A 26,550-nucleotide genomic window follows, 5' to 3' on the forward strand; every position below is an offset into this window, starting at 1 on the left:
ATTGTATAATTGATACTTGAATTGATGATGATTTTGCTCATATTTTACTTACTGATACATCAAACTTAATTCAAAGTGATGTCTCTGTTTGATTCGTTTTTATTTTTATGTATTATTTGGTCTAACGTCCTGTCATATTTTATTCCATTTAAAAGTTGTGGGTAGATAACAGCTTTATCCCAGCCTCTGAATATAAATGTCAGGATTCAGGAGGATGCATTAACAAAAGGTTGGCCTTCGTTTCTCATTCTTCTGTTGGTCTTTTGCGAACTCAATTTTGCAAAAACAGCAGGATATAAATTCAAAAAATGACCAAAATCACTCCGTACCTCATTCTCTGTCCTGGGCGGGGAACAGAGTCCGATGTCTTCTCCGTTGCTGACGGGTGTCCGGCGCATCTCCTCCTCTGTGTTGCCGCTGTCCTCCTTTCCATCTTTGGTTTCCAGTTTGTCCTGAATGTACGGTCTGCTGTGAGATCGGCGCGTGTCCACTGCGTTTCCCATGCCCTTAATCATCTCCGAGTACGACACTGCTTCTTGACTTCCAGGTTTCATAGACATCAACACCGGGCCTGGAAGACACAGAGAGATGGAGGAGGAAGAGAGCTGAATGATGGTGAGAATAAAATGTAGAATATTTTCTAACAAATCACACCCAAAACTGATTAAACTACAGGAGAGTATAACAAGTAGCACCAATCTCCCTCACTTTGACCTATTCAAATATTACATTTGCTGATGTACTTTGCTTTAAATGTCAAAGTAAAGGATCTTATTACTTCTCCCACCACTTTCATGGAAGAACCATTATTAAAAAAAGGTACTGAAGGACTATAACAGTGGTAAAGTGACTCAAAAAAACTTTGCAATGCAACTTTGGCTAAGCAAACCTTACATATTGAAACAGTTACACATATTATATCATCACGGTTTTGTTTAGCTGTTACTTTATGTTTACACGTATTGGATGCACTTGCTATCTCAATACCAGAGAAATACTCTTGTCGTCACGTCGATCTCGTCTACCCCCGGCCCTACTTTTATTTTCTGATCTTTACTGGTATGTTTGGACCTTGATTACAATTAAGTTTGGAGCGGTTTACCACCACATCTGGAAATCACCCCTCGCCATCATACACAAATGTCACACACACACATTAAGTCTGACCTTTATCGATGCCGCTGAGCCACTCCTCTGCAGACAGAGCCGGCCTGTTACCAGCCGTCATTGGATAGATGTCTTCTTGGTATGACTCCGACTACAAACACATACACAGCACATTCAGATTAGCTCTCCGTATTCTATTAGTTCAAAATGGAGTGTTTATTTTATACATCTCCCTGGTGTTTTTGGTTTGTGCGAGTCGATGTGCTCTCACCCTACGGGGTACGATCATGGAGAGAGGCTCGATGAGACTCTTGGTTGTGACCAGTTTGTAGAACCTGAACACCTCACAGGAGCTCGTGTCCAGACCTCTTTTTGGCATCACACCTGAAGGAAGACACACAGACAGTTTTACTTTAAAAGCTGTCCTACTGAGCTTAAAAATATTCATAGTATCTCTTGTTATATTCAGTTGACAGTTATTAACTGAACACTAAAGTGGATGGATGAGATTTGGTACCAGGTTTTGAGAAAACCCAGATAAAACATAACTGCAAATAAAAGAACATTATACTGTAAATACATTATGGCTTAACACGAATAACTGTAATACTAATTTTGAAAACGCAAAAGGTTAAAAAGGCTGGTTTTCAAGTACACAAGAATGTTAGTATTGAGATGGAAATGTGAAATGTGGCAACGCAGGACCCACCCGGAGCCCAGGCTCCCTCGCCATGTGCAGAAAAGAAATTATAAGCTTTTCACACCCACTCAATTTAATAACAGTAACGACTTAATTAAGGACACGCACAATTAAAAAAGGTCTATAGCGATTTAATCCTTAGACCCTTATAATGAATCTGGCATGTGTTTCTTTAGGATTTATCACATTCTGACTGCTTTCAAGTTTGTAAAATTGTCATACGCACAACAATTACAGTTAAGCCTTCGTTGGGAATGAAAGTCTTAGATCTTTGGAACCCTTTAACAATGCTCTTTAAGTATGTTGTAAAAAGAATAAAGGCAAGTAGAAAAGGAAAGAAAGAGGTAGAGAATCTAAGACTTTAAACAAGTACAGGCAAAAACCACATTTGTAAAGCTTCAGTTAAACTACATTATTTTACCACAGAGATCCTGCATATAATCCTAATGTCTGAAATACAGAGTATGATATATATTACTCTAAGTCTGTGAAAAGTCTACATTGTGCTAGCTTTCTGCATATAAAACAGTGGGTTATATCTCCCCGTAAATTGATAGCAAAGAGCGGTTTCTGTTTAGTACAAACCCAACCATTTTCTTTCGTTACAAAATATCACTGTCTTGAGTTTAAAGATTAAACCTTGAGTGCGTCTTCATATCATTTTACCTGATCTCTGACTCCACCCTGATCAGCTGGTTTGGCTATTCAAATATCGACGGCTTATTTGCACAGCAGCTTTGCTTACAGGTGCAGAGAGTCAGGAGGCCCAGAAGGCATAGTTTCAAAAACAACCACATTTTACAATCTATGTATGGAAAATTAGACTTCTAACATACTGGGTTTAAAAATGTATATTACCCATGTGTGTGTGTGTGTGTGTGTGTGTGTGTGTGTGTGTGTGTGTGTTCATGTGTGTGTTTCTTACCCATTCCTTTCTGAGGTTGGTGTGAGCGGTACTCTGTTAGGTAGTGGATGTAGGGTTTTTCCGAGCTGATCTCATAGTACCTCATATTTCCGTCACCCTGACAGAGACAAGAGATGTCTTTATAACAATATTACTTCAATTATTTTGTGTATTTACACTTTGTAGTTGCTGTCAGAGACCAACCTTTCCAGCAAGGTAGAGCATGTGAGTGTCGGGGTCGTAGAAAGGAAAAAGGACTCCTGATGAACCATCCAGGTTCTCCTCCAACAAAGGCACAGACAAATCATCCTGAAAACAAAATTTAAAGATGAAGCACCAGTAACATGGACAACACTCCCTAATATCAAACGTTCATTTAAATCCACTTCTACATAAGAACACTCTACAGCGCTGTATTAAAAAGCCTGAGTGCTCAATCCCTAATCCATGCTTCAGCTTTAATCTTCCACCCACGATACACTCTCACACATCAAAACACAGAAACGTCCACACGTTTGTCCACTAGATGGCAGAGATGGGTTTGTGAGAGTGTTGTTTTAGGCATCAGATTAAAAGGACAGGATGAGAAGAACACTACATGTTTGTTCATCTACAAACTGAATATTTCATTCATGACACAGATGAACAAATTAGTTGTTGAATTACATTTTTCTATTAAGTTATGTCCACAATATTAAACTTTCCTCACCTCTTTGTATTAAAAGGTATAATATGTAACTTTGACGCTTTGAAATGCGTAAAAACAACTAGAACTTAGATATGCATTTTGTTCAGTGTACCCACATTATTCCAAATGTTTCCAACAGTTTTCCAACCTCTTAATTCGGCGACAGTTTGTTTCATGTGGTAACAAAATGTGGAAAAAACAATAAACCTTTTAAATATCTTTGTCATTTTTGCTTTATGGACGAAACTGTTAACCGAGGAATTTAGAAAGAAAATTGGCAAATTAAATTGATGATGTAAACATTTTCTTTTTCAAGTTTCGTGCAGACCAACCTCTTTGTGGTGGAAAAAAACCCTTTTCATATTATTATACATCTTTTGGCGATAAATAAGAGAACAGCAAACACATTCACTAACTAATGAATGTAAATAACCCTACAGTGACTGCAAATTTAACTTCGGGATATTCCGAAGAACTCTTTTTAGCACCAGAAGGTTGAAACATTAAGTAAGAAAGTAAAATAACTTGAAGCAACAATATCTATTTAATTCTTGAGAATGGGAACAGTATGTCTGACAAAATGATCTAAACTCAAAAGGTCCACTAAGTGTCAGATCATCATCGTCTGTGAATGGAGCTGGTTCAAGTGTCGCCACACGACCGGAGTGTTACAGTCCCCTGATGAGAAGTGATTGTCATCACATGGCATTAACTCCATATATTGACACCAGATCCAGCTGAAAAATGGCTAATTAAGATGTTGAAACGCCTCAAAGAAGCTCATACATCGATCTGAATTGAGATGATTATGTGAGAAAACACTTCCTGTGGCTCTGACCTGATCCCAAAGAGCAAACTGTCGGTCGTTCCAACGAGAAGTTCCCGATGTGAAGAGCATCTTCATGTTTCCCAGGAACAGCACCTTGCTGGCTTTGTGCGTCTTACAATTGGCTTCCTGCAAACACAACCTACATCAAACAACTCGTACTAAACATTTGGTATAAACAGGTTAACTTAAGTTATATTAAAAGTTATAGACTGATAATGACGTTTCAGAGAACAGAATTGTGATAGAGAGCGGACTGATGTGAGTGTGAGTCATTGGCTGGTGACCCGGAGTCTGAGGAGTTATGCTGTCGGCCTGATCGGGGCCAGAGGTGTGAGTTTTGGCTGTGTGGTGCTGGATGAGAACCTGAGCTGGGAAGCACAGAGGAGCAAGAAACTCACTCTTATGCAATATTAGTTGCTGGGAGGCGAATGTAAACAGGAATATATATACCCTTAATCCTCATTCTGCATTTGACCCATCCTAGTGTTAGGAGCATTCGGCTGCCATTATGTACGGCGCCGCGAAAGCTCAAGTTTCTGTACAGTAACATTACATAAGCTTCTACATACTGAAGTCACTCCGTCCAACATAAAAGCACTTTCAAATAGCAACAGAACTGTCTTCAAACTGGCAAACACACCACACACACATACAAAGCCTGACCTGCAGTAAGTTTCCTGAGCGTGGCTCTATCATTCGGACCTTCCTGTCCTTGCAGGTGGTGGCAAAGAGGCTGCCTTCCGTGTTGAAAGACAGAGAGAGGACAACGTCTGTGTGGTGGCTGATTGTCCGCACTGGGTTTTTGATCACCTGCTCTGGACAGTCCAGGTTCCAGATCATCACCTGCAGGTGAAAAACACAAGGGCTTGGCGTTTTTGAAGGACATTCACTTTTTGAAAATAGCAACTTTTATCCGGCTAAAGAGATGTATTTCCACAAAAAGAAATTCAAAAATATTTTCATTAATTTTACTGTAATAGTAGTACAACACTCCTATGTGTCCTGACTCAACTTCCTTAAAATGTTAAGAATAAGTAGTTTTACATGCAATCAGATTATTTAAAATCCTACTAGTGATTTTAGAGTTGACATAATTGCCATAAATTTGACTCAGTATTCTTCATTTAGACTTGAGACTTGTCAGATCTCTCTTCACAGCAATAAAGCAGTAATTACAAGAGTAAATGATGTGAAATGTTGTAGTTATGTAGTGCGTGAAAACCTATGCATAGCTTCAGGGGATTCCAGAGTCAGTGTCAGCAAACTTTTCCTTATCACGAACAGATGAAAATAACTGTGCTGATGGATCTGTGACCTGTTTGGCTGCATTGCTATACACAATTGCTTACAGTAAATGTCACAGTAGCTTTTTTCAGAGGTTTTTTTTTGGGCAGTGTTAGGTTTAGTTTTGTGTGTTGCATTACCTTGTAGTCATAGCCCGTACTGAAGAGGATGTTGTTAGCAGTCGGGTGCCACTCGATGAGGCCCACTCTGCGGCTGTGACCCTGGAGCTCCTTCCACGGTACTGTGAGGTTCTTCAGCACGCCATGAGGAGGGATTTCCCACACTTTTACCTGCGGACACACAACACAACTCATCAAGAGCTCAGGATACGATATTCTGTCGTAAATGTCACTATCCCAGTGCCCCTAAATTGCTAAGTCAATTCATTAATTAGCGTATAAATTGGCAACTTTGATTGATGCGCAAAAAGGTCATGGTTCCAGTTTCACAAATTTGCAGTTTTTCCTTCTAATTATTGAATAATCACTTTCAAATTTGTTACAAGCTCCTTTTCTCCTCTCTTTATTTCACTATCCCATCAATTCAATAGAAGCAAAAATAAAAATCTTTAAAAGGCAGTTCCATAGTGCTGTCCCTTAGCTAACAATTTGCTATGCCTCAACCGACTACAACAATAAAATGCAGGTTATGATTAGTAGTACTTGCATTTTGGTATCAGCACCTTTCATTTAGCAAAGGATTTGAATAATGTGTGTATTTTGAGTATGGTGTGATTCTTGTATATATATTTGTTTAGCATCTTGGTGTAATATTAAGCTGTCTTTGGCTCTTTCTGCTGTAACAATGCAAATTTCTCCTCTGTGGGACTATTACATGTATTCTGATCTGACTCTGATTCTGATACCTCTTCCCCACACAACAATAAACAATATTTGTACTCAACACCTCTAAATCTATGACAAATAGCCAATACAGGGTACACTGGATATGAGAAATAAATGACACACTTAAAAGAAAGAGTCTTAAACCCTGTTGACTCTCTTTTCTCTTTCTGTGTACATTGATTTCTTCAGATCCAAGTCATGGCTGAGGAATGTGAGGAATGACTTCTAGTACTACTTGAAGACTAAACAGCAAGGCAATAAAATCATTTCCATGCCGCTACACGCTCATAACGAAGGAAAATGATAACACAGCAGTGAACTATTTGTACTTTAATGGGTGTGTGCAAGTACAAACCGTGGTGTCCTCAGAACAGGAGGCGATGCAGTAGTCGTTGAATGGATTCCATTTGACGTCTAACACGTTGCCTCTGTGGCCCGATATCGGGGCTGGTGAGGATCCACTTTACCTGTCTGATACACAAACACACAAGAGAGATTAAAAAACTGAAATTTAAAAGCTAACAAATGTATACCATTGTGTTAGTCTGACATTGAGAAAAATGCTCTTTGTTTTATTGCAATAAATACCACTCTCATTTGTGTATGGTAATATCTTGCTATAGCCAGTTGAGCATTAAGACTAGACGCAGAGGGAAGTAGCTAGCTTAATAGCACATGTAAAGCTCAACAAGTACATTATACTGTATATTGTATTGTAATCTTTACAAAAAAGTCTTAGAACATGAGGTAACCGGTTGCAGCCAGATTACATCTTGGCCAGTGTCTGCTGGTTGCCTGGCCACTTTATGCTAACTACTCTAATCGCGCTAGCTCTGACTTTACTGTCCCCTGTTGTTGGACTCATCATAAACACAATAAAAGTACACAAATCTGGAGATATTGTCTTATTCATTGTAAAAACCTGGTTCCCAGATTAACCATAATGCAACTCAACCTCAAACAGGGAGATATGCTCAAACAAACTAGACTAAAATTACATCCTTGAGGTAAATTATCAAAATGTAGGCCTGAGACCCGTAACCTGACTGATCAAATGTAGAGTTCCCCTTTAATATAAAATATTAATTATGCAGCTTTAAAAGACAGATAGCAAGCTAGTTTCTAAATATCTTAACAGGACAAGCTGATGTTTTGCAGATGGGTACAAGCATCAAAGCTTACACGCAATCAAACTCTTCCATGACATTTACAGTATGGATTAAAACTACAGGTAGAGCTACACAAAATGTTTGAAACACGCTGGTATTTCATGATCCTGTTATAAGGGAAAAGTCAGATAGTTCTGTTGAATATTTTCTGCCTCAACAAGTCTGCTAATTATGCAGTTTGTACGAACAGAACCTTCCTACTGGCACACACTCAAACACACCTGCAGGCTAGATTACTGTGCAGGTAAGGTGTGTCTGCATGGCAATGATGTAACCACTACCACATGCACAAGTATGTAGAACATAGCAGTACTGTTCTTGTATTTATGCTTCAACTATTCTCTCCACAGAACGACTGTAGGCATACACACAAAGATGGGAGGTGAAGGGCGGTAGAGGGGGGGATGTTTCACCTCCTCGAGATGGTGAAAGAAGGGGAAGAGGGAGGTCAAATGATGAGTTATTTCATTCCTGAGCACGTATGCAATTCCTGCCCAAGCTAGGAGGATGGTGATAAGTCACTGAGACAATTTAAAAGTTGGCGTAAGACAGAGACAGGGAGCTTGATAAATCGCTGGAGACATACAGCAGGACTGTACATTTTAACAGCACACAATAAGGAAGTCTAGCAGAGGGATCACTGTTGTTACTGATAACACCGGTGGATGTGACAATATGCATAAATAACGTCATAGAGAGGGTTTGATTTATCATGTTTAAGGTGAAGTTGGTGGGGCAGATAAGACAGAATAATGAGGAGGAAAAAGAAGACCACATGCAATGTTTAGGTTAAAGTTAATCAGCTGCCGGGGGTTTCCTGGTATTTCTTTGGCTCCACTGCTGCTGTCCTATTTATAATCTGAAAGCAGATCTTTCTTTCTCAGGTGTGCTGTATGTGCACGGGCAAAGCGAAACGATGAAAGATGTTGAACACTCAGCAGATGAGAAGTTCTTCTTCCTTCCCAATGACAAAAAGTTACAATAAACTAGAAGAGAGAGCTAAGATAATAACTATGAAGAAATAAGTACCATAAGCCAATTTCATTCAAGTTGGGTCAGGTAAGTATTTAGGGGAATTTTGTAGGTAGGAATATTAAATACATTTTTGTTTGCAAAGCTATTTTTCTTTTCAACTTCTTATATAATGCAGTATAGCACAACACCGTCCATTACAACCTCAATAATAAATATTACCAACTTTCTCAATGAAAACTGAATTTTGTATAGCTTTGCAAAAGTACAATTCATGGCAGAGCTGTTGTCTTTGATTGTCTTAGATTGCACAGTTGTATCTTATAAAGTCAGCTGTTTTCCAACTAGAGAAATGTCCATCTATTGCACAACGTTTGACCTAATTTAATTGCTTAAATAAAAGTCTATATTTATTCTATTTCTTGCTTTTTTCTACCCCCATAGCAAAAACAAATTTCGCACTTCAGGGCACATATCTACAAAAACACATCACAGTATCCACTAGCAGCATCCTGAGTGCTACTTTAAAAAGCTGACATCAGTGAGTAAAAGCTGCCATGAGATAGAGATACTCACATGATGGACAGACAGGACCAGGAAGGCCCCTCCCCCGGCGCACTCGGTGATGACGGCCAGGAAACGTGGGTTGACGGCACAGAAGTTGTTGTCCTGGACACTGCGTGTGATTGGCACGCCATCATAGCAGCTCTCCTTGACGGCGGGCTTACCAAACACGTGGCGGAACTTGGAGCTGCGGTACTGAGGACGCCATGTCATCTGAGCGAGGAGGGAGGAGAGGAGGGAAGGGAGGTCAGTCAAGGAGAATCATCTCTCACAGTCCTAGTGCCAAAAACATGCTTTATTTGCACAAAAGGTAACCTTGCATTTAGGCATTTTCTGCAAACATCTAGGACTGAAGCACTTAAGAAGTCCAACAGAAAACATCTTTAATATTTTTTTGGCTTGTTATATGTTTTCTGTTGCTGTTTATTTGAGCTCTGCTGCAAGTTGAATTTCCCCTCATGGGACTATAAAGAACAACTGAACTGATGGTGATACGGCTTTTTATAGGCGGTGATACCGTTTCCCCTCCACAAGTAACAGTAGATGAGATCAATGTTGCAAAACATGAGCAGCCAAGGCAGAGAAGAATGCTTCCTCTTAAAAAAACACATATTAAAAAGGAAAGAATGTATGTTTTCTATAAGTATTTTGATTAGATTATGTGTTGAAAATGAGAATATCCATAGTTATTCATCATGAGTGTAATTATCTTGTGTTGTTGTCAGTTTTACTATGTTTTGGCAAGCAAATGACTTTTTATGTATGAAATACTTTGTTTGTTAATGCAATCAATTATAAAGCAGTACGTAAATGAGGAGTAAAGAAACTTGGAAGACTTTAAATACTGAGTCTCTTTTTAGCCAGTCTTTTTAAGCCAGTCGATGCATATGTCATTATTGTGAGAGATAAGTGGCTCTGGTCCGCTGGGACGAGGCCTGGCCAGCCGGCATGTCTGCTCTGCTACTCTGCCTGGCTCCCTGCCTGCTGCTGCGTGGTCATTACTTATGAATTACTGGATGAAGAGAAGGTTGATGAACAAGATCTTAACGCACAAAAATGGACCAAAACAGCAACCCAGAGAGAGCAAGTAGTACGGGAAATGGAAATAGGAAATATCAGGACAACAGGAGGAGCATCACAATATGCAGTTCTCTTATAAATCACATGTCCCCTCAAACCTGTCCTTGAGGCAATGACATCATTCTCCTTTTTATTATGTGGCAGCCCACTGGCCTTTATTATGAGTGACATCACAGTGAGTGAAGTAAAATGAATAACATTTGGTTGATGATGCAGGTGTGGCTACGAATGACAGGAAATCCAGTTTAAAACAAAAAAGTAAAGAAGGAGATCTCAGAGGAGCAGAGAGTAACAGGTTGGGATTGTGACTGCCCGTGTCTCAGTTTACACCTCCACCTCTCAACTTCTACCCCGAGGCCTCATGCTGTCACAGAGGAATGTTTCCCCACCTGAAGAGGAGCTTCATTTAACCTCTAAGGTGTTTCAGAGTCAGACTGCCTCTAAGACACCATCAGTCACATCCCTATAGTATGTGATCCCGTAAGAATTCACAAAGTAAACTTCTATGTATTTATCTCTAGGACAAAAAAAACAACAGTTTGGATTGCCTCACAACAACTATTCTCTTCATCTTTCAGTTAATAATATAAAAATTGTTGGATATAAAGAATAAATCTTCAAAATTGCTTGCGATGTCTGATCAACAGCAAATAAGTACAACGATAAAAGGCAAGAGAGGAATCAGACATGGCCTCAATGAGAGAAATGAACTGCTTTGAATCTCCACATTCAAACAGAAAATACTGGCTGCATCAACCAGTCAGTATGTAACATGCACATCTGGGTCGATATAATCAGCATTCATGTTCTGCTGAGGCTTACAATACCGGAGGCAAATGGCTTTCAGGGCAGAGAGCTGAGACATCTTGTTACATCTAAAGCAGGGTGTAATACGGTCGTAATGAGGCCGGTGGCAAGCCTCCTCTTAGCTGCATCTTCAGCAGGTACACAGCAGGGTGCATGGTGGGCGGCCTGTCTCCCAGAGCTGATGACGAAACACTATTCAGGCTATTTTTACACTGACTTCTTGCTGATCAAAACACATACAGGCACATTTAACAGACAGAACAAAAAGGGTTTCATTCACAAGCCTTCTTTGACAGGCTTTATGCTGGCAAAAAAAAAAAACAGTCCTATTTGTCAGAGGGAAGTGTGTTTTAGTCCGTGACTCAGAGCAGAAACCGCAATAAGGGGGCTGTAAAAGCAGTAAAAAAAAACGACTTTTAAAAAGATATACTGTACATCTGTTCTGCTCTGCCACAGCTCTTGGGAGGGTCTGTACTGGTCTACGGACGTGCAAAGCCTACATTTGCACCTATTCCTCACCTACAGGCTGTCTTTTAATCACCTCATAACTCATAAACGCGTACACCAGCAGCCACTCCTCTCTCTGGCGGGCTAAGGCTTGGCGCTGGAAGGGGGGGAGTTCAAAGTTTACCTTCTGGTGTCGAGATATCGGTAACTTAAGCAGCGTCAGGCCCTAAGCTATGAGCAGAGAGACAATTTGGACTCAATCTGATCTCTGCAGATGCTCATATTGGACTTTTTCCCATCTCAACAATGACAACCATCACAAAACCTGATCCAAAAGTATATAAAACCAAACATGCTCCAGCCCCGCCTCCCCGATCTGTAGATGTTATGTTTTGTAAACGCTCGGAGTGAAACACAAGACAAGGAATGTAGAGGTGTGAACACTTGCCACTTTGTTAACAGTATGTGTGTACTCACATTCACTGTGTGAGACACACTTCCCTTAGTTTAGACATTCAGATATCACACACAGATGACAGTTTTCAGTCTCTTTCCTGTAATAGGATAACAGCCACGCTGGTAAACCAATAGCTGCTTCATTTTCTATAGAGCACACATGTGAGTGACTGAAATGAGAATAAAGGCCATGTCAGAGTTTCAGTTTGAAGTGTGTCACTCTGTTTACCTAGAGAATATTTTAGCATTGTCAATTCATGAAAAACTAATTACATGGTTATTCAGATATCAACACGCATGATCATAAAAATCATATCTTAGTTTCTGTTTCGTCAAAAGCATGAAAGTGCATAAGTCCAACATGCTTTAGTGTAATGATTATATTTATAATGTTTTAAAGGTCTTTTTGATTGCACATTCAGATGTCCAGATTAGCTCACAATAGTCCTTTGTTCTTTGAGACAGTTTAACAGCTGTGATTTAATGTTTAACGTGTAAAGGAGTCTGCGGGACAGGGTGAGGATCAGATGAATAATAAACCCAATCGACCTGCTGTGTCATTTTCAGATTTCATTTTCAAAATATTAACAGAAGTTTGGTAGCATCACATTGTGTTTTGTTTGCCTCCGTCAATATTAAGGGCTCCCCTCAAAGTTGATTACTAGACTAAAAGACTGGTAGAGAAAAAGTGGCTCTTTTGCACGGTTTTATGTGGAGCAACTCGGTTTAACACATCTGTGAATAAATCAAAGAAAAAGGTTGGTCATATGATTGTTAGTTGACTATGAATTCCTTTAGTTGAGGACAGCCCTAGTCAGTATGAAAGCGAAGTAAGGCACAATAGTATATTTTTTCTCTCAGCCTCTTTCAAGGAAGGAAATAACTCTATTAAAATATGTTGGCAGTCCAGTGGAACTGTGGCTAATGTGAGGACCAGGTTTGGCAAGAAAGTAGTCCATTTTGAGTTGATTATAAGGTGTTATGGACTGAACATACACCCTGGTTTTTGGCCATCATTTCTATTAGTTAGAATCAATGCACTAATAATGGCCAGTCAAGGGGGAGCAGAGAGAAGCTCTGTTAACGTTGAGTGGTATTTATGAGTGACATCAAAATCCAAATTTGACTTTTTCCTCTTTCAAATACATAACCTGGAAGTTTGTTTAAAACATGTATAATCACCCAATTACATGTGACAAGTCTGGCTTTTTTCAACATTTCCAGATCTCATGTGGTCAGTGTACTGTTGTTATTATAGATCGAAATAACCACCAAAACTATGAAAACTCTAAAAGGGTACTCGACGAGGGCAGACCTCCGCCAAGAACATTTCCATAAGTGAAAAATAATGCATGTGTCCGCCCAGCGATTCCGCTCCGCTCCAAAATGCTATGACATCTTTCTTGACCCATACCACACCCTTTTAACAAGATTCATTAAAACCGCTTTAAAATAATTTTTCCATTATCCAGAGAGAAAACTGAGAATCAAACCAATAGACAGAACCAACAGAAATAACATCTCTGGCAGAGGAAACTGAAAGGATCCTTAACTGATGTTTCCATTAGTACATTGAATCTTAATAAAGGGCTGGTATCACATCCACTAAGCTATAGGAGTTTATTTGGTCTACATTAACGAGACTAGACACCACTTAAGAACATCCATCCATCCAAAAGTCAGAGACATTAGAAGGTGTGTACCAATTCAATATAATACTAAACCATACTTTTTTATTGTTAACCGTCAACATAAATCTCCAATTTAATTCATGTGTTAAATGAAGAACCTTACAAAAGATTTATACAAGGAAATAACTGATCACAGACAAAAAGCCTAACACATGCCAAGCGTTCAATGGCAACTATTTAGCACTAGCTGCTTTACGCACACAGTTTGTTTTGAGGTTTGAGCTCAGAGCTACTCTTCCTCAGCTGTGACGAGCAGCTCTACATGCTCATAGGTTTATAACCCACTGATGCTAGCAACAGGATACAAGGCTTAATGAAGAGACCTCGAACAGACTGAGATTCAAAACCACAAGGAACATATTCCCTATGAATGATAGTGTTTCACAGGGTGGATTCCACCATAAATACCCATCTGTGGCGGTGGACTGTACTAAGACTGTGGATGAAGAGGATGATGATGTCATTTTCACTGTTGTGGAACGGCTTCAGTTTCATAATGGCATTTTCTTTCCATCAAAAAATAGAAAATACTTCCATGCTTAAGGAAGCAAATGAGCGGCTACTTGGCCAAGTTTGAGCAAATGGATAATTAAACTAAAAAAAGGAGTGCAAGTCAAGCCTGCTGTCAAATAAATCTGTGCTGTGCAGGGAAACAGAGGAACGTTTTTAAAAATAGTTTTGCAAATATGCACAGATTTAAGGCAAAGTGCTGATTTGAAGATTTTTCTTTCATCTTGTTCAAGCCTGTCTTCATGCACATGCACACTGACTTTGAATCCTCAAGGGAAAAAGTGAGCTCACACACACAGACACACAGACACACACAGACACACACAGACACACACACACACACACACACACACACACACACACACACACACACACACACACACACACACACACACACACACACACACACACACATACACACACAAGAACAGTCAGATATTTCTGGACAGTTCTATTAAGAGTAAAAGATAAAGATTTTATAGACAAATCCACTAGAGAAGGACATGAAATAAATTAGCAGAGAGACAGCCAAGAGCAGACAGAAAAGAGTGTGATTAAGAAAGAGAGAGTGTGAGAAAGTCAGCTGGGAGTTCAGCGGCACTCACCCTGTCGAGGGAGTCGACACCGGCACAAGACGGAGCAGAGGGTCCTTAAATGAAAAGTTACGTCTCAGTTGCAAACCACAAAAAATATCCCCCCAAAAAATCACTTGTCTTCAAGCACGTGGACACTGCATCTCTTTGTAAACACACACAGACATATGCATACACACACACACACACGCACACACACACACTACAATACACACACACAAATCTATATTACTGTCCAAGTCCTAACCAAGCTTTGATGTGCACACAGACAGTCAGAGGAGACCGAGGGTGTGTGCGTGCAGCATGAAGCCGAGTGCGTGTGTGAACAAGCAGGAGTGGAGAGTGCAGGAGTGTGTGTGTGTGTGTGTGTGTGTGTGTGTGTGTACACTCCCTGAGAGGGAGGTGACTACAAGGAGAGAGAGAGAGAGAGAGCAAGAGAGAGCGAGAGAGAGAGAGAGAGGGTAATCACACTCCCTCTCCCCGAGGTCCGCTCCCTCTTGTCACTCCTCCACAGTGTTTGCTCAATCACTATTTCTTGCTCTATCTTTTAAGGAGGAGAAGGAAAAGAAAGAGGAACACGCTCTTCTTCACCCTTGTTGCTCAAAACTAAAATACCTTACTTAGCAGATGTCTTTCTTTCCCACATCTGTAGCTCAACAACACTGATACATTTCTATTCCTAAAAGTCTGGAGTAAGATGATAACAAAAGTATTAAGATTCAATTCATTTAATTAAATTTACTGTTCAGGTCTATACAACCATTGATAATACATCCTCTTACCGCCTTCTGTTATTTACAATCATAGCACACCAAAGTTATTTCTATAACTAAAACAAATGCATCTGGTCCGCTGCCCAGCACACTGGTTCGACTCTCCAGCCCGTGGTAGATTCAGGCAACATCATTTCCTCGATTTCCCCTTTCAACACTGTATAAATGCTCTCTCTGGCCCAAAAATGATCTTTAAAAAAGAATTAAGAAAAGAAAGAAATACATCTAAATGAGTTCTAGAACTGAAATCATGAATGAAAATCAATTAACAACACAAATAAACAGTTTACATTCTTTTATTGTGAATATTTATTTCCCCAAATATAAAAAAGGAGGTGCTCTGCAGGGAATTCATTCACTGGAAAACTGGGCATCCTGGCCTATATAGGTTTAAAGGGGTATTGTATATAATTGCAAATAGACCTCCAACAAACATCTATTTTCATTTTCAAGCAAGTAGTTTCTGGGTTAACTGTACCTGCTTTTAGATTTGAAAATCCTGACTCGTGTAACTTTTTATTCCTAAGTAGCACTGTGTACGAGTGGAGGCCAGATGTTCTAATACACCAAACTAATATTCCCCTTAATGTTATAATCCCTGGCAGTCCGTCTCAAACAGTCTGTCCTCTGTGAAGTGTGATCAAATGCTCCTCAGACCTTCAAGTTTTTCAAAATAAAAAAAGGCTGCAACATGCAGTCCAAATTGAATTGGCCGGATTGTTTGGCATATCGCCAAGCTGCTACAAAACCCCTTCAGCCTCTCACATGGCTTCGGCTGGACAGTGGTAGTGATCAAACTTTAGCAATACGTAACAGCACTTTAGCACCAGAGGCTAATAGAAACCAACAGGTCGATAAGAGGACACGCTGAAAAAAACCGGCCCTTCACGCGGTCAAACGAGGGCGTTGCCAACGGGCTGATCAATCGCCGTTAACGCATAAACTGACCTGCTTGCACGCCAGTTTATGGTATTCAGATCAACGTCAGTAATTATGCCATGGTTAGATTATAGTAGTTAGTAGGTTGTGGATATTTCCGGTTATACTTATATCCCATATTGTTGTGTTTTTGTCAGTTTTATCCTTAAATTATAGTCTTTTCATTTCCAGTTCACACAGGGCACCCATGACAAAGATACTGAACCGCTCTCATTTGACCTTTATCTTTAAATAAAATGTTGAATCACTTATTAAATAGGAAGGACTGTTAGGGTGTGGCTCAATCAGACTTTGATTTGGATTAGAAAAATAGTATTCTAGTAGAGAAATGTTGAATGATTGTTACTGCTGTGTCATGCATGAGCCAGCATTTATTGCTGTAGCTGGCTGGGTTGGATCTAATTTTAGCTGCTTTATAGACGGCTGGAGTACTTTAATGCTTGGGAATGCACTATTTGTAAGATGATGTTTTCCCATGTAAAATCAACATGTGTGTTGTAGCTCAGGATTGTACCTAGGTGCTCAGGGAAATTTACCTAAAACCAGACACACCCGCCTACACACTGCTGATAAGCGCTGGCCACAAACACATCTCCCCCCAAATACACAACAAAGTCCAATGGTCACACACTGTCTCTGAGATAAGAAACAGGTTGCACTGTGAAAGATGTGCAAAGCAGTTGCATCATGCAGGAGTTTGACTTAACAATCTCTTGAAGAATAACATTTGATACACACATCACTCTTAACATTTATGGAAATATGTTACACTGAAACAGATACTGAATCACAGCGATCACAGGTTCAAACCCCGGTAAACTTTAGGAGAAGTTCAATTGCCAAAATCAAAAGCTGCATCACGCAGATTTCATGCCTAAAACAAGGTCATTTTGCATGTTTATTCCCGTTTATAAGGAATGATTTTGAGACCAATTATACTTGTTATTACAATCCATGCAACATTTCCAAAAGCTTCATACACATCCCACGATTCACCCTATCTTTGTTGCATGTGGATAAAACTTGGTGTGTATGTTGCTTTCATAATGATGGATGTCTCTACTGAGTTGAATCAGTTGTGTTTAAAGAACATTTGAGTTATGGCCAATTCTCTGCATGTACAATTCGCAAACCTTTTTTTTTTTTTTTTACCAACCTAGCCCAAAACAAAGAAAATCCAAATAAATCCAAATATAGCTCCATCCCACAAGGTGCTAACAGAATTGGTGTTGATAAGATTACAAAACAAGTAACCGACCCAACATGGAACAAACCATGCTTTTATATGTACTATTAATGCCTTCATCACTGCTCCAAAGAAGTGTCAAAGATATGCAGCAGACAGACAGACAGACAGACAGACAGACAGACAGACAGACAGACAGACAGACAGACAGTGAAGTGATCAGCCAATGTCACCATGTAGTCTTTCCTCTTATCAAAGCAAACACACAGCTTTGATTTATTAACAGAGTGCAAGGCTCTACTTGTATATCCTCTCATTTAGCTCTTGGCTCTGGATTAAACCCTAGTGTTTTCTAGTGTGTGTGTTTTGTGGTTATTATCAATAAGGACAGGGCACGACTCCTGAAAGCTTGTGATTCTTTCCAAAGAGCCGGGACCACAAAGGCTCGCTCTCTAATGACAGATCACACACTGGAGGACTAATAGCTGGCTGCTGTGAGAAAATAGGCCAAAGCCTTTGACACTACAGAGAGACAATGACCTTCGCTTCCTCACTTTGTCATTCCTGATTAGCCGTCTGACTCTGTTTTGACTGTAAAACACCTGGTTTCAGTGCCAAGTGCAATCCTGCGTTTCAATTTGGGGCCCAAACTACAGGAGGGAGGATTAGGCTTTCTGTACTGGAGCTGAGGGTTTTTATATTTGGGCTTTAAATGCTCAAGTGTTATCACCAACTGAACAAATAGTGCAATCTGAGTCAAGTATATACCTACTGAACAGGAACAGGTGCAGTCAATAATTGAATTAGTCATACAGTATGGACCTTTTGACGTCCACTGTACACAAAAAACTCCATTAAAGACAGATCAATTTACAACTGTCATTCAGAGAGTAAATACATGTCTAAAGGAAGAGTTACGGCAACACCTTCTTCAAAATACAACCCTTCTGCATCATTTTATAAAGAGCTACTATTCAATTACTGAGCATATGAGAACATAAAGGTCATGCTTTTTCAATTCATCTCCATTTGCATGCTTTTTTTATCATCTGGTTTTTCAGTTTTATTGTGCAAATGAGGTGCCACACCTGCCAGACACGAAAGATACTGTTTCTACAAGTCGTAACACAGAGAAACATTTTAAAAGGCTGCAACTCAGCAATTATTTAGATTACACATCTGCAAACATTTGGGACATCTTGCAAGGTGCACAATATCTGTTCACGGGAAAAACATATAAACACCTCGCAAAGTGATCAAAACAGCTTCACACTACGTTGCAGCTGGTAATTAAGAAACGTGGAAGAAGTTAAGTTCTTGGTCATGTTATATCAATAAACAAATAAATGCACCCCGTTCTGTTATTAGTTCTCTAGAATGGAGAGAAAAAGGAGAGAAAGTACAACAAAAACATTGGAATTATTGAATATTCAGATCATTTTGGGCATTTAATTCACTGGAGTTGCCTAAATTACATGCATAATATCATCAGCAAAATGTTTAATATTCAAATCACTTGAACATTCATCAATCCAAATCCAAATGTATTAATATTAAAATAGACAATACAATGCTTTCCCTAGAAATGCAGGAAAAGACTGAAATGTGCAGTAAGTGTACTACCAAACCTACACATATGAGAACAAGCTTGCATAAAGAACCAGAGAAATAAAATGAAGATACACCATGAATAATCAAGTTTCAGATCTTTTCTGCCCATGTGCCTCAACAGATAAAAGGTGTAACTAAAGAACAGATGCAATCTCTGAGTTTCACCTTTGAAAGTCCAAGATTGTTTCCAGGCACTGCATCGAAAGAGGTCATCAGAACGATGAGCCACACACAGTGCAGTGCCGTCAGGTCAGAAATTTGATGACGGAGATGTTGAAAAGGTAATAGCTATCAGGAAGTGATGCGGGAATCAAAAAATAGTCATAATGAAACTATTTTGCTTATGTCGAAGGTTTCAGATAAAGAGTAAAGTACATCGTGTGATAGTGATCTCACTTCAGGTTAGCGTAAATGAAACATGACTCACATGTTAGCGTGCCCGTGCAGTGCACCTCATTCTTTCATGTGATTCACACATATCACAGCTGTTCCTATTCAGTGATATCACCACCTCACTCACCTGCTTACATCAACTTTGGCAGCAAAAGGCGGTTTGTACAGCCAATAAATCCTGAATCAACATCAGAGAAACACTTGAGAAAAATGCACTATTACTCGCCATTAAAGATCAAGACTCACCACCACGCGTTCAAATCTGTTATATGTTTGAGAATTTATGTGAACTTTGATGATGGTAGACATAAAGAATGTTAATATATCAGACAAACACTTTAACGTCTGGCATCAGGGAGCACAATTACAACCAAACATTGGCTGGCTTTGATGAGCTGGAAATGAAATCAATTCCTTTATTGGCTTACGGTAAGAGCATCCAGACTTGATACGAGCTGGATGGAGGTTGCAGTGCAAACATATAAATTACAGACAGAGCGAACTCCAAATACAGTTAAACCTCAGACAACAACAAAAGGGAAGTAGTAAGTGCTTCCCTTTTGGTGATTTGTTTGCCAGATGAATAAAAATACACCTTATTTAAGAACTTTCCCATCTTGTTGTAAAAAGGTATGCGAGCAAAGGGCTACACCTGCATTTAACAACTACAATTCAGATGTAAAAGCGTTCTAGGAAATGGTAACCTATCATCAAGAACAAGATTATGTAAAATGGATTAATACATTGTTTAAATATGAGGATCACAATTGATTGAAGGATTTAACCCTGAAGAGATTGAAGAGTCTATTGTTGTTCCTTGTGAAGATACCGATGTGTACTTTGGCCATAAACAACATCATAATGAGGCCACCTAAATCAATTTTCACTCCCGAAATAAAGTAGTAAAAAAGGTAAAGGACTGCAATTGGACAACATTAAATGTGTCCATGTATCTTCATTCGACAGAAAAGGGAAACAAAAAACAGAAAAGGAAGCCCATACATTTTTTTTCAAATCTCCACTGTATGTGTTGCTGTCCTATTTAGGAACTCTGGGCCAATTAAAATGTAAGTCTCCCCCACATCATATGAGCTAATTATAATCATGGATTATGTCACATCAGAGGCAGGAGTGTGTTTCAGGTCGTGGCCTCCAGAGGGTTTCCGTTATCTAGTATTAATTACAACTAAGCCAAGCCACTCTGCAGACAGCCAATGGCTTGTGCAGCAAAGGTTCCTGACACACTTAAAAATACTCATTGTCAAAGGCAAGAAGGAGGAGGAAGAGGGGGGGGGGAATGTGAGGTTTGATGTTCTAAAATTAGCTCTAGATGCACTGTTTAATATGGTAAATAGATTCATTTTATTGCAGAATGTACTACTTGCAATACATATTAAATGACAAAATGGGCTGGAGCATTATCAATTATTCAGCAAAGGCAATGAGGTTTCACACAGGGATCCTTAAATTAATAGTGTCAGTGAACTGAGCAGCCAAGGCCACAACCCAACCATAGTGACCGTAGTCAAGGTGAGTTTTACTTTCTGTAACTCGAGGGGATTAGCTCGCCTTTATATAGACACAGCCTCTCAATATAAACAATACACAGACGGCGTGCTGTAAACGCCCCTCTATCAGGCTGAGGGAGGCCGCCGCTAATAAGATCACATTAACACACATTAACGTGTTGTGATACTGAGCTAACAGAACGTGCAGCTAGCCGACTTAGCTAATGCCAAGGAGTATACCGTCTATATGAATATGTGGATGGGTGTTAAATAACGACATTTAAAAGTTGTCTCAAAACTAGTATTTGCACTTAAATTGCCTTTTTATTAAAAACATGATCGGATTCTGAAGCTTACAGTCATGCTAGCAACTCAAGTCAGGCTTAGCTAAATGCTAACAAGCATGCTAATGCACAATGACAATGCTAACATGCTGATGTTAAGCATGTATGATGTTTACAATATTCAGCAGTGTGTTTTGAAGTTAGCAATAACACTCTTTGGAGATATTTTGCTTAAATTCCATTAGTGTTAAAAATATTTGTATACAGTCTACATTGGTAGGTCTACATGCAAGCTAACTTATTTTTCAAATCGACTTACAATAACTTTTAGCACCAAAAATACAATACTTACAATTACAATTAATATTATCAATGGACTAGGTTTCTAAAAAGTAGGAACCATGACAAAATGATACTTCATGTTATTTGATCAAATCTGATACATTTTCCAACTATACTATAAGGATCTGGCACACTGCTCTCATTGAGTCAAGTAAATAAATGTACACAGCTGCCTTGTCAGGGAGCAAACATACATTTGCTCCGACAGCATTTTTCATGAGGTGCAACCATTAAGGCTACTTTAGCTCACTGGAATCAATATGGTGAACACACACACATGCACACAGACACATCAGTGTAAGAGGCCATGTACTTTTCCTCATGAATAATGAATCAGACTCTGCTGATCCATCTGCTTCACGATAAAGACCCTCTGACTCTAAAAACAATTACATGAGCACTCACACTGAAACAGTGCTGCCTGAATAAATACATCCTGTAGCTGCTGATGTACGTCAACAGAAGAGTGAAAAATCCATATAAACATTGATGAAATAAAAGCTGGCGGATCCAACCTTGGGGTCGCAGGGAGGATATGAGGGGTCAAGAACATTTCTCTTATGCTATTTTCTTGAGACATGTTGGATAGTTTTGCCTATTTAGGCCTATTAAACATGTTGATAAGGCTGAAACTAACATATTGTCAGGTCAGAAATCTAATTGTGCAAGTTGACAGCTCGATAATGATTACAAAAAGTATATATTATTCACACTAAACTCCAATGTAAAGTTAATACATTATAGGTAGACACAGTGGCCACAGATCATTAATGGTTAAGGCTCAGATTATAGACCCTTTGGTTCACTGTGTGTCCAAATGAAGCGCAAAGTGTTCCTCTTTCCTCACACTGTCTCCTCCCTGCAGCCTGAAAACTTATCCAAAGGCACGGTGAGCTCGGCATTGCAGAAATCCACTGACTCTCTCGCTCTCTTTTTTATTTTTTTATGTAATCCCGTCCCTGTTTGCCCCACGTGGGAGCAGATAATCCTCAAACAGGCCGACAGCTGTCATGTCAGAAACGTGCAGGACAACCTGCCACGAGTGATCTGAGTGACAGTGATGCAACAGTAAAGAGATGAGTGGAAACACAAATAGGTCTTTTCAAGCTTTTGTTTAAGAAGACATTATGCTTTTGCAGTGTAAATGACCCAGCGCTGCAGGGACAATGAACCGCAGGAGCTGGTTGAGTTAAGGGATGCTGGTGGTCTCTGTGTGACAATCACTGAGAAAGGTTATTCAGTCACGTGCACACTCTGCGGTTACATAAGAGCATTTTAGGATTTCCTAAACCATTGTCACGAAGAGTACAGTAATCATCCTTAACATAAACCAGCAGCAGATTTTTCCCTGAAGCCGGAGCACTCAATTATTGCAGATTTGTTTGAATCAGGTTAGTTGCAACCTTGAGTGCAGCTAGTGAAAATGAAAAAACCTTCATCTAACATCCTTGCTGTCCTTTCACAGTAGATTACAAAGTGTCAGATGATCAATACTTTAATAAATCCAAACATCCGCCCTTCTTGATGAAGTGTTGATGGGGATGCAAATCAAAATTGTGTGTTGATTTAAAATTAAAATAAGGATAAAGAAAGAAAGCAGACAAAACATCGACACCAAACTATTTTGATAATTGATAAAGCACGGAGTCAATTTTCAAACGGGTCAAGAGTTTCTCTTTGCTGTTAATGAAAAAGTGCAAACTCAATAATATGACTCGTAACCTGTCGATCAGAGAAAAGACGAAAGATGTCCCTTAAACTGTGGTTAATGTCAATGAGCATATTTCTACATTTTGTAGACGATTAATCCCAACAGTACTTGGCAGAATAAAGCAGTATAATTATAAATATTACTCTCTATTTGCATCTTTAACCGTAAAGCATAATTCAAACTGTTCAGTTTTAATTGCTTCCATTAGTTCGAGCACTAGTTTGTTAGTAAGCTAATGTTGGTACGAGTCTGTTTTGTGAACTATTTTGTTCTTTCGAACTACATTTGGGCTCTACTATTATCCCGTTACTTTGCTAGATTGGATGCTGATCAACAAAGATTACATAATGTGAATTTAATAACATGATTGCATTTTAAAATATACTCTATATTGAAAAGATGATTCCTATTTAGGTCTGATTTATTTGAACAAAAGAAGGTGAATAAATCAGAATATTTCTACATGGTATAATATATATAAGAATCTCAAAGAGATGCAGTGTAAATCCTGCCTCTTCAGGTTCATTGACAGTTTGAGATGAGTAGGAACAAACAACATGAAGAGGCAGGCCTTCATTAGGTTCAGTGAGGAGTAACCACATGGGGAGTGGAGGTAGGGGCTGAGACTTGAGGCCCCTGGGGGCTTTGTTCTGGAGGTAAAGTCATGTATGAGGCATCAGGTTCTCCACCATCAACACCACATCTAGGCTCACCGTGAGGTTTGACTCTGACAGTGAAGCAACAAAGGAGGTGACCTCATTCTCCTACAGGCTACTTTTTACTTGTTAGGAAATCAGTGATTTAAAACAGCATACAGGAACATAGGAAAACATGACACACGCTAGGGTTGGGTATCTGTTCCTTTAAAAAAGGGATTGACGGAAATAACACAGAACCAAGTCATATTGAAACAACAATACGAACAATACCTGCATTTAAACTGTATACTATATATTATTATGGCTGGTAATTATGCTGCACATTATCTCCATAGGAGTTCATCTCAATGCGATTCTATTAAAAGCAAATTCATTTTTATATTTTATAATGAATAAGGACAATGTTGAAGTGTTTGGGACTGGATGAAAAGACACTAAATCAGTAGATATCACTCTCGAGAGACCATTGAAATTAAGATGGCAATAAGATAAATCGCAGAGTAGATATTTCAGTATAGAAGCTTTGGATCAGCCACCCTTTGTTTGAGCTGTGCTGCTACCTGGGCCAAAAATGTCAAATACTCTCTGGTTTCATCGACTCAAAGGTGAATTATTTAGATAAATACTAAAGACTAGAAAGATGATGATTTGTCACAGAGCTACAAATTGATCATAAAGCTACAGGAGATCATCATATTGTGTTGCATTTAGCATCTGTACACACAGAGCAGTCTGACCTGGTTACATAATGACTGATTTAATTGGTTTCACACCTCAGTGTGGAGAAACAGCTAATGATTCATACAAAAAATATATTCGACACATGCTGCGAACACTGATGGAGAGCTGCATGTATGCTTTCTATCAGGAACAGTTTGAATTCTCATCAGCTAATTGACATCAAAAACCATAAAAGGAAAATTAATATTTTAGTTCTGGATACATTTGCTTATTATTTTAAAGATGTTTAAGTTTACATTTGTACTGCACACTTGAGTTATTGAACCCCATAATAATTTCTTCTGAGTGTTTGTTAACAGTTCAAATCTCTAACATCCCATATTTAAATAAGATCATGTGATATCATAACTCCGGATCAGCTACTTAATAACCCTGGATATAAGTGCTGTCATGAAAACACAGCAAATAGGTTAATTTGAAAACCTAGAACAAACATTTTTATGGCATATCTGATTATTAAATGACTTAAACAATTAATCAATTCTTACAATTTACAGAAAATAGATTTTTCTGTCGATTTCATTCTGTAAGAACAACCCGTCCTGATCATGTCCTTTCTACAATATAACACACTACACCTGCTGTTCAGAGTTCAAACAACAGAGTATATATGTCAACAGTCTTCTGAAGTTATTAAGGCACTGTTTGTCTAGAATACAGGTTATAGCTTCTGTGTTTTATGACCAGTTTATTGCACAACAGCAGCATGGTAGAGGCCAAAACGACCCGCAAGCTGCAAGGGCATGTTTGCTCAAAAGAACACCTTTAATTCACAGCAGTAAATAAAAAAGGGAGGACTTTGATACCTGTAACTGTTTGCTTACCATCTCAGGAACCTGAACTCTTTGACATGGGTACGGTGAGATGTAGTTCAAAACAAACAATAAATATCTTAATAGAAATGCAATAGAGCCTCTGAGCTTTTACACAGCATTCTGCAAAAGTCAAAGGTTGGACACAAGTTGGAGAATTTCAGGTATGTTAACAGATTATGCGATAACATGCCAGAGATAAACACACAGCAGCAGCAGCAGCAGTTTTCCTTGGAGAGAAAATTAAATTAAATTAAAGCGAGTACTGTGACTTCAAATATAACAACTCCTCATTAAAACATGTGTATGAGGCTGTGTTGTTTCGACCCAGTTTAAAGCCCGGGTGAGGTTTATTCTTGGCTACAGGGGTTTTGAGTTTCACACAAGTTGCAAACTCATTAGTCTAATGAACGTTTTGGCAGGAGTTTGCCATTAGGTAGATGACAGGAGGCCTAAAATCAATCTAGAGCTGGCATGACAACTCTTCACTCCTAATGAGTCATGTTGTCACACTTAAAACTCAGCATGATCCTGCTTCTCAGAGACTGAAACACCAGTCAGGTTTCTAAATGAGGAGCGAGCGATTACAACATGCAGGTGTGTTTTGTGCGGCCCACACATTTGCATCACACCACATACCAACATGCATTTCATTGTAGTCCAAGTTAAATTATCCAACATGTCTGCACAAGTGTTACTGATCTCACTGTTAAAGAACTGCAGCACACTTCGAGGTGTGTTTTCTGTACTGTACTTACTGTTAACACTGACATCTCTTCACACATTTATAAGTAAACCAGCATTTTTATGGGTTAAAAATGGCTCAAAGTGGGATGTAATGGACCTCACAAGGAAAATGCAGTTATAATGTCATGAAATGTATACTGTAGTTAACAGATATCACACTCCCTTTTATCAGAAACCCGTAAATGTTAGTGAGCATCT

General features: G+C 39.1%; 1 protein-coding gene across 1 annotated transcript in view; it reads right to left on the reverse strand.

The window, feature by feature from the left end:
• Positions 1-26,550, reverse strand: part of coro2aa (coronin 2Aa) — a 31,701-nt gene that overhangs the window by 2,469 nt on the left and 2,682 nt on the right. The window contains 11 exon segments of the mRNA XM_063884238.1: positions 330-571; positions 1,168-1,258; positions 1,379-1,491; positions 2,733-2,829; positions 2,916-3,020; positions 4,238-4,354; positions 4,892-5,071; positions 5,653-5,802; positions 6,713-6,801; positions 6,804-6,828; positions 9,075-9,275. Coding sequence (XP_063740308.1) covers positions 330-571; positions 1,168-1,258; positions 1,379-1,491; positions 2,733-2,829; positions 2,916-3,020; positions 4,238-4,354; positions 4,892-5,071; positions 5,653-5,802; positions 6,713-6,801; positions 6,804-6,828; positions 9,075-9,275 — 1,410 coding nt within the window.

This window comes from Eleginops maclovinus, chromosome 5 (assembly GCF_036324505.1).
Source record: "Eleginops maclovinus isolate JMC-PN-2008 ecotype Puerto Natales chromosome 5, JC_Emac_rtc_rv5, whole genome shotgun sequence".
Taxonomy (NCBI): Eukaryota; Metazoa; Chordata; class Actinopteri; order Perciformes; family Eleginopidae; genus Eleginops; species Eleginops maclovinus.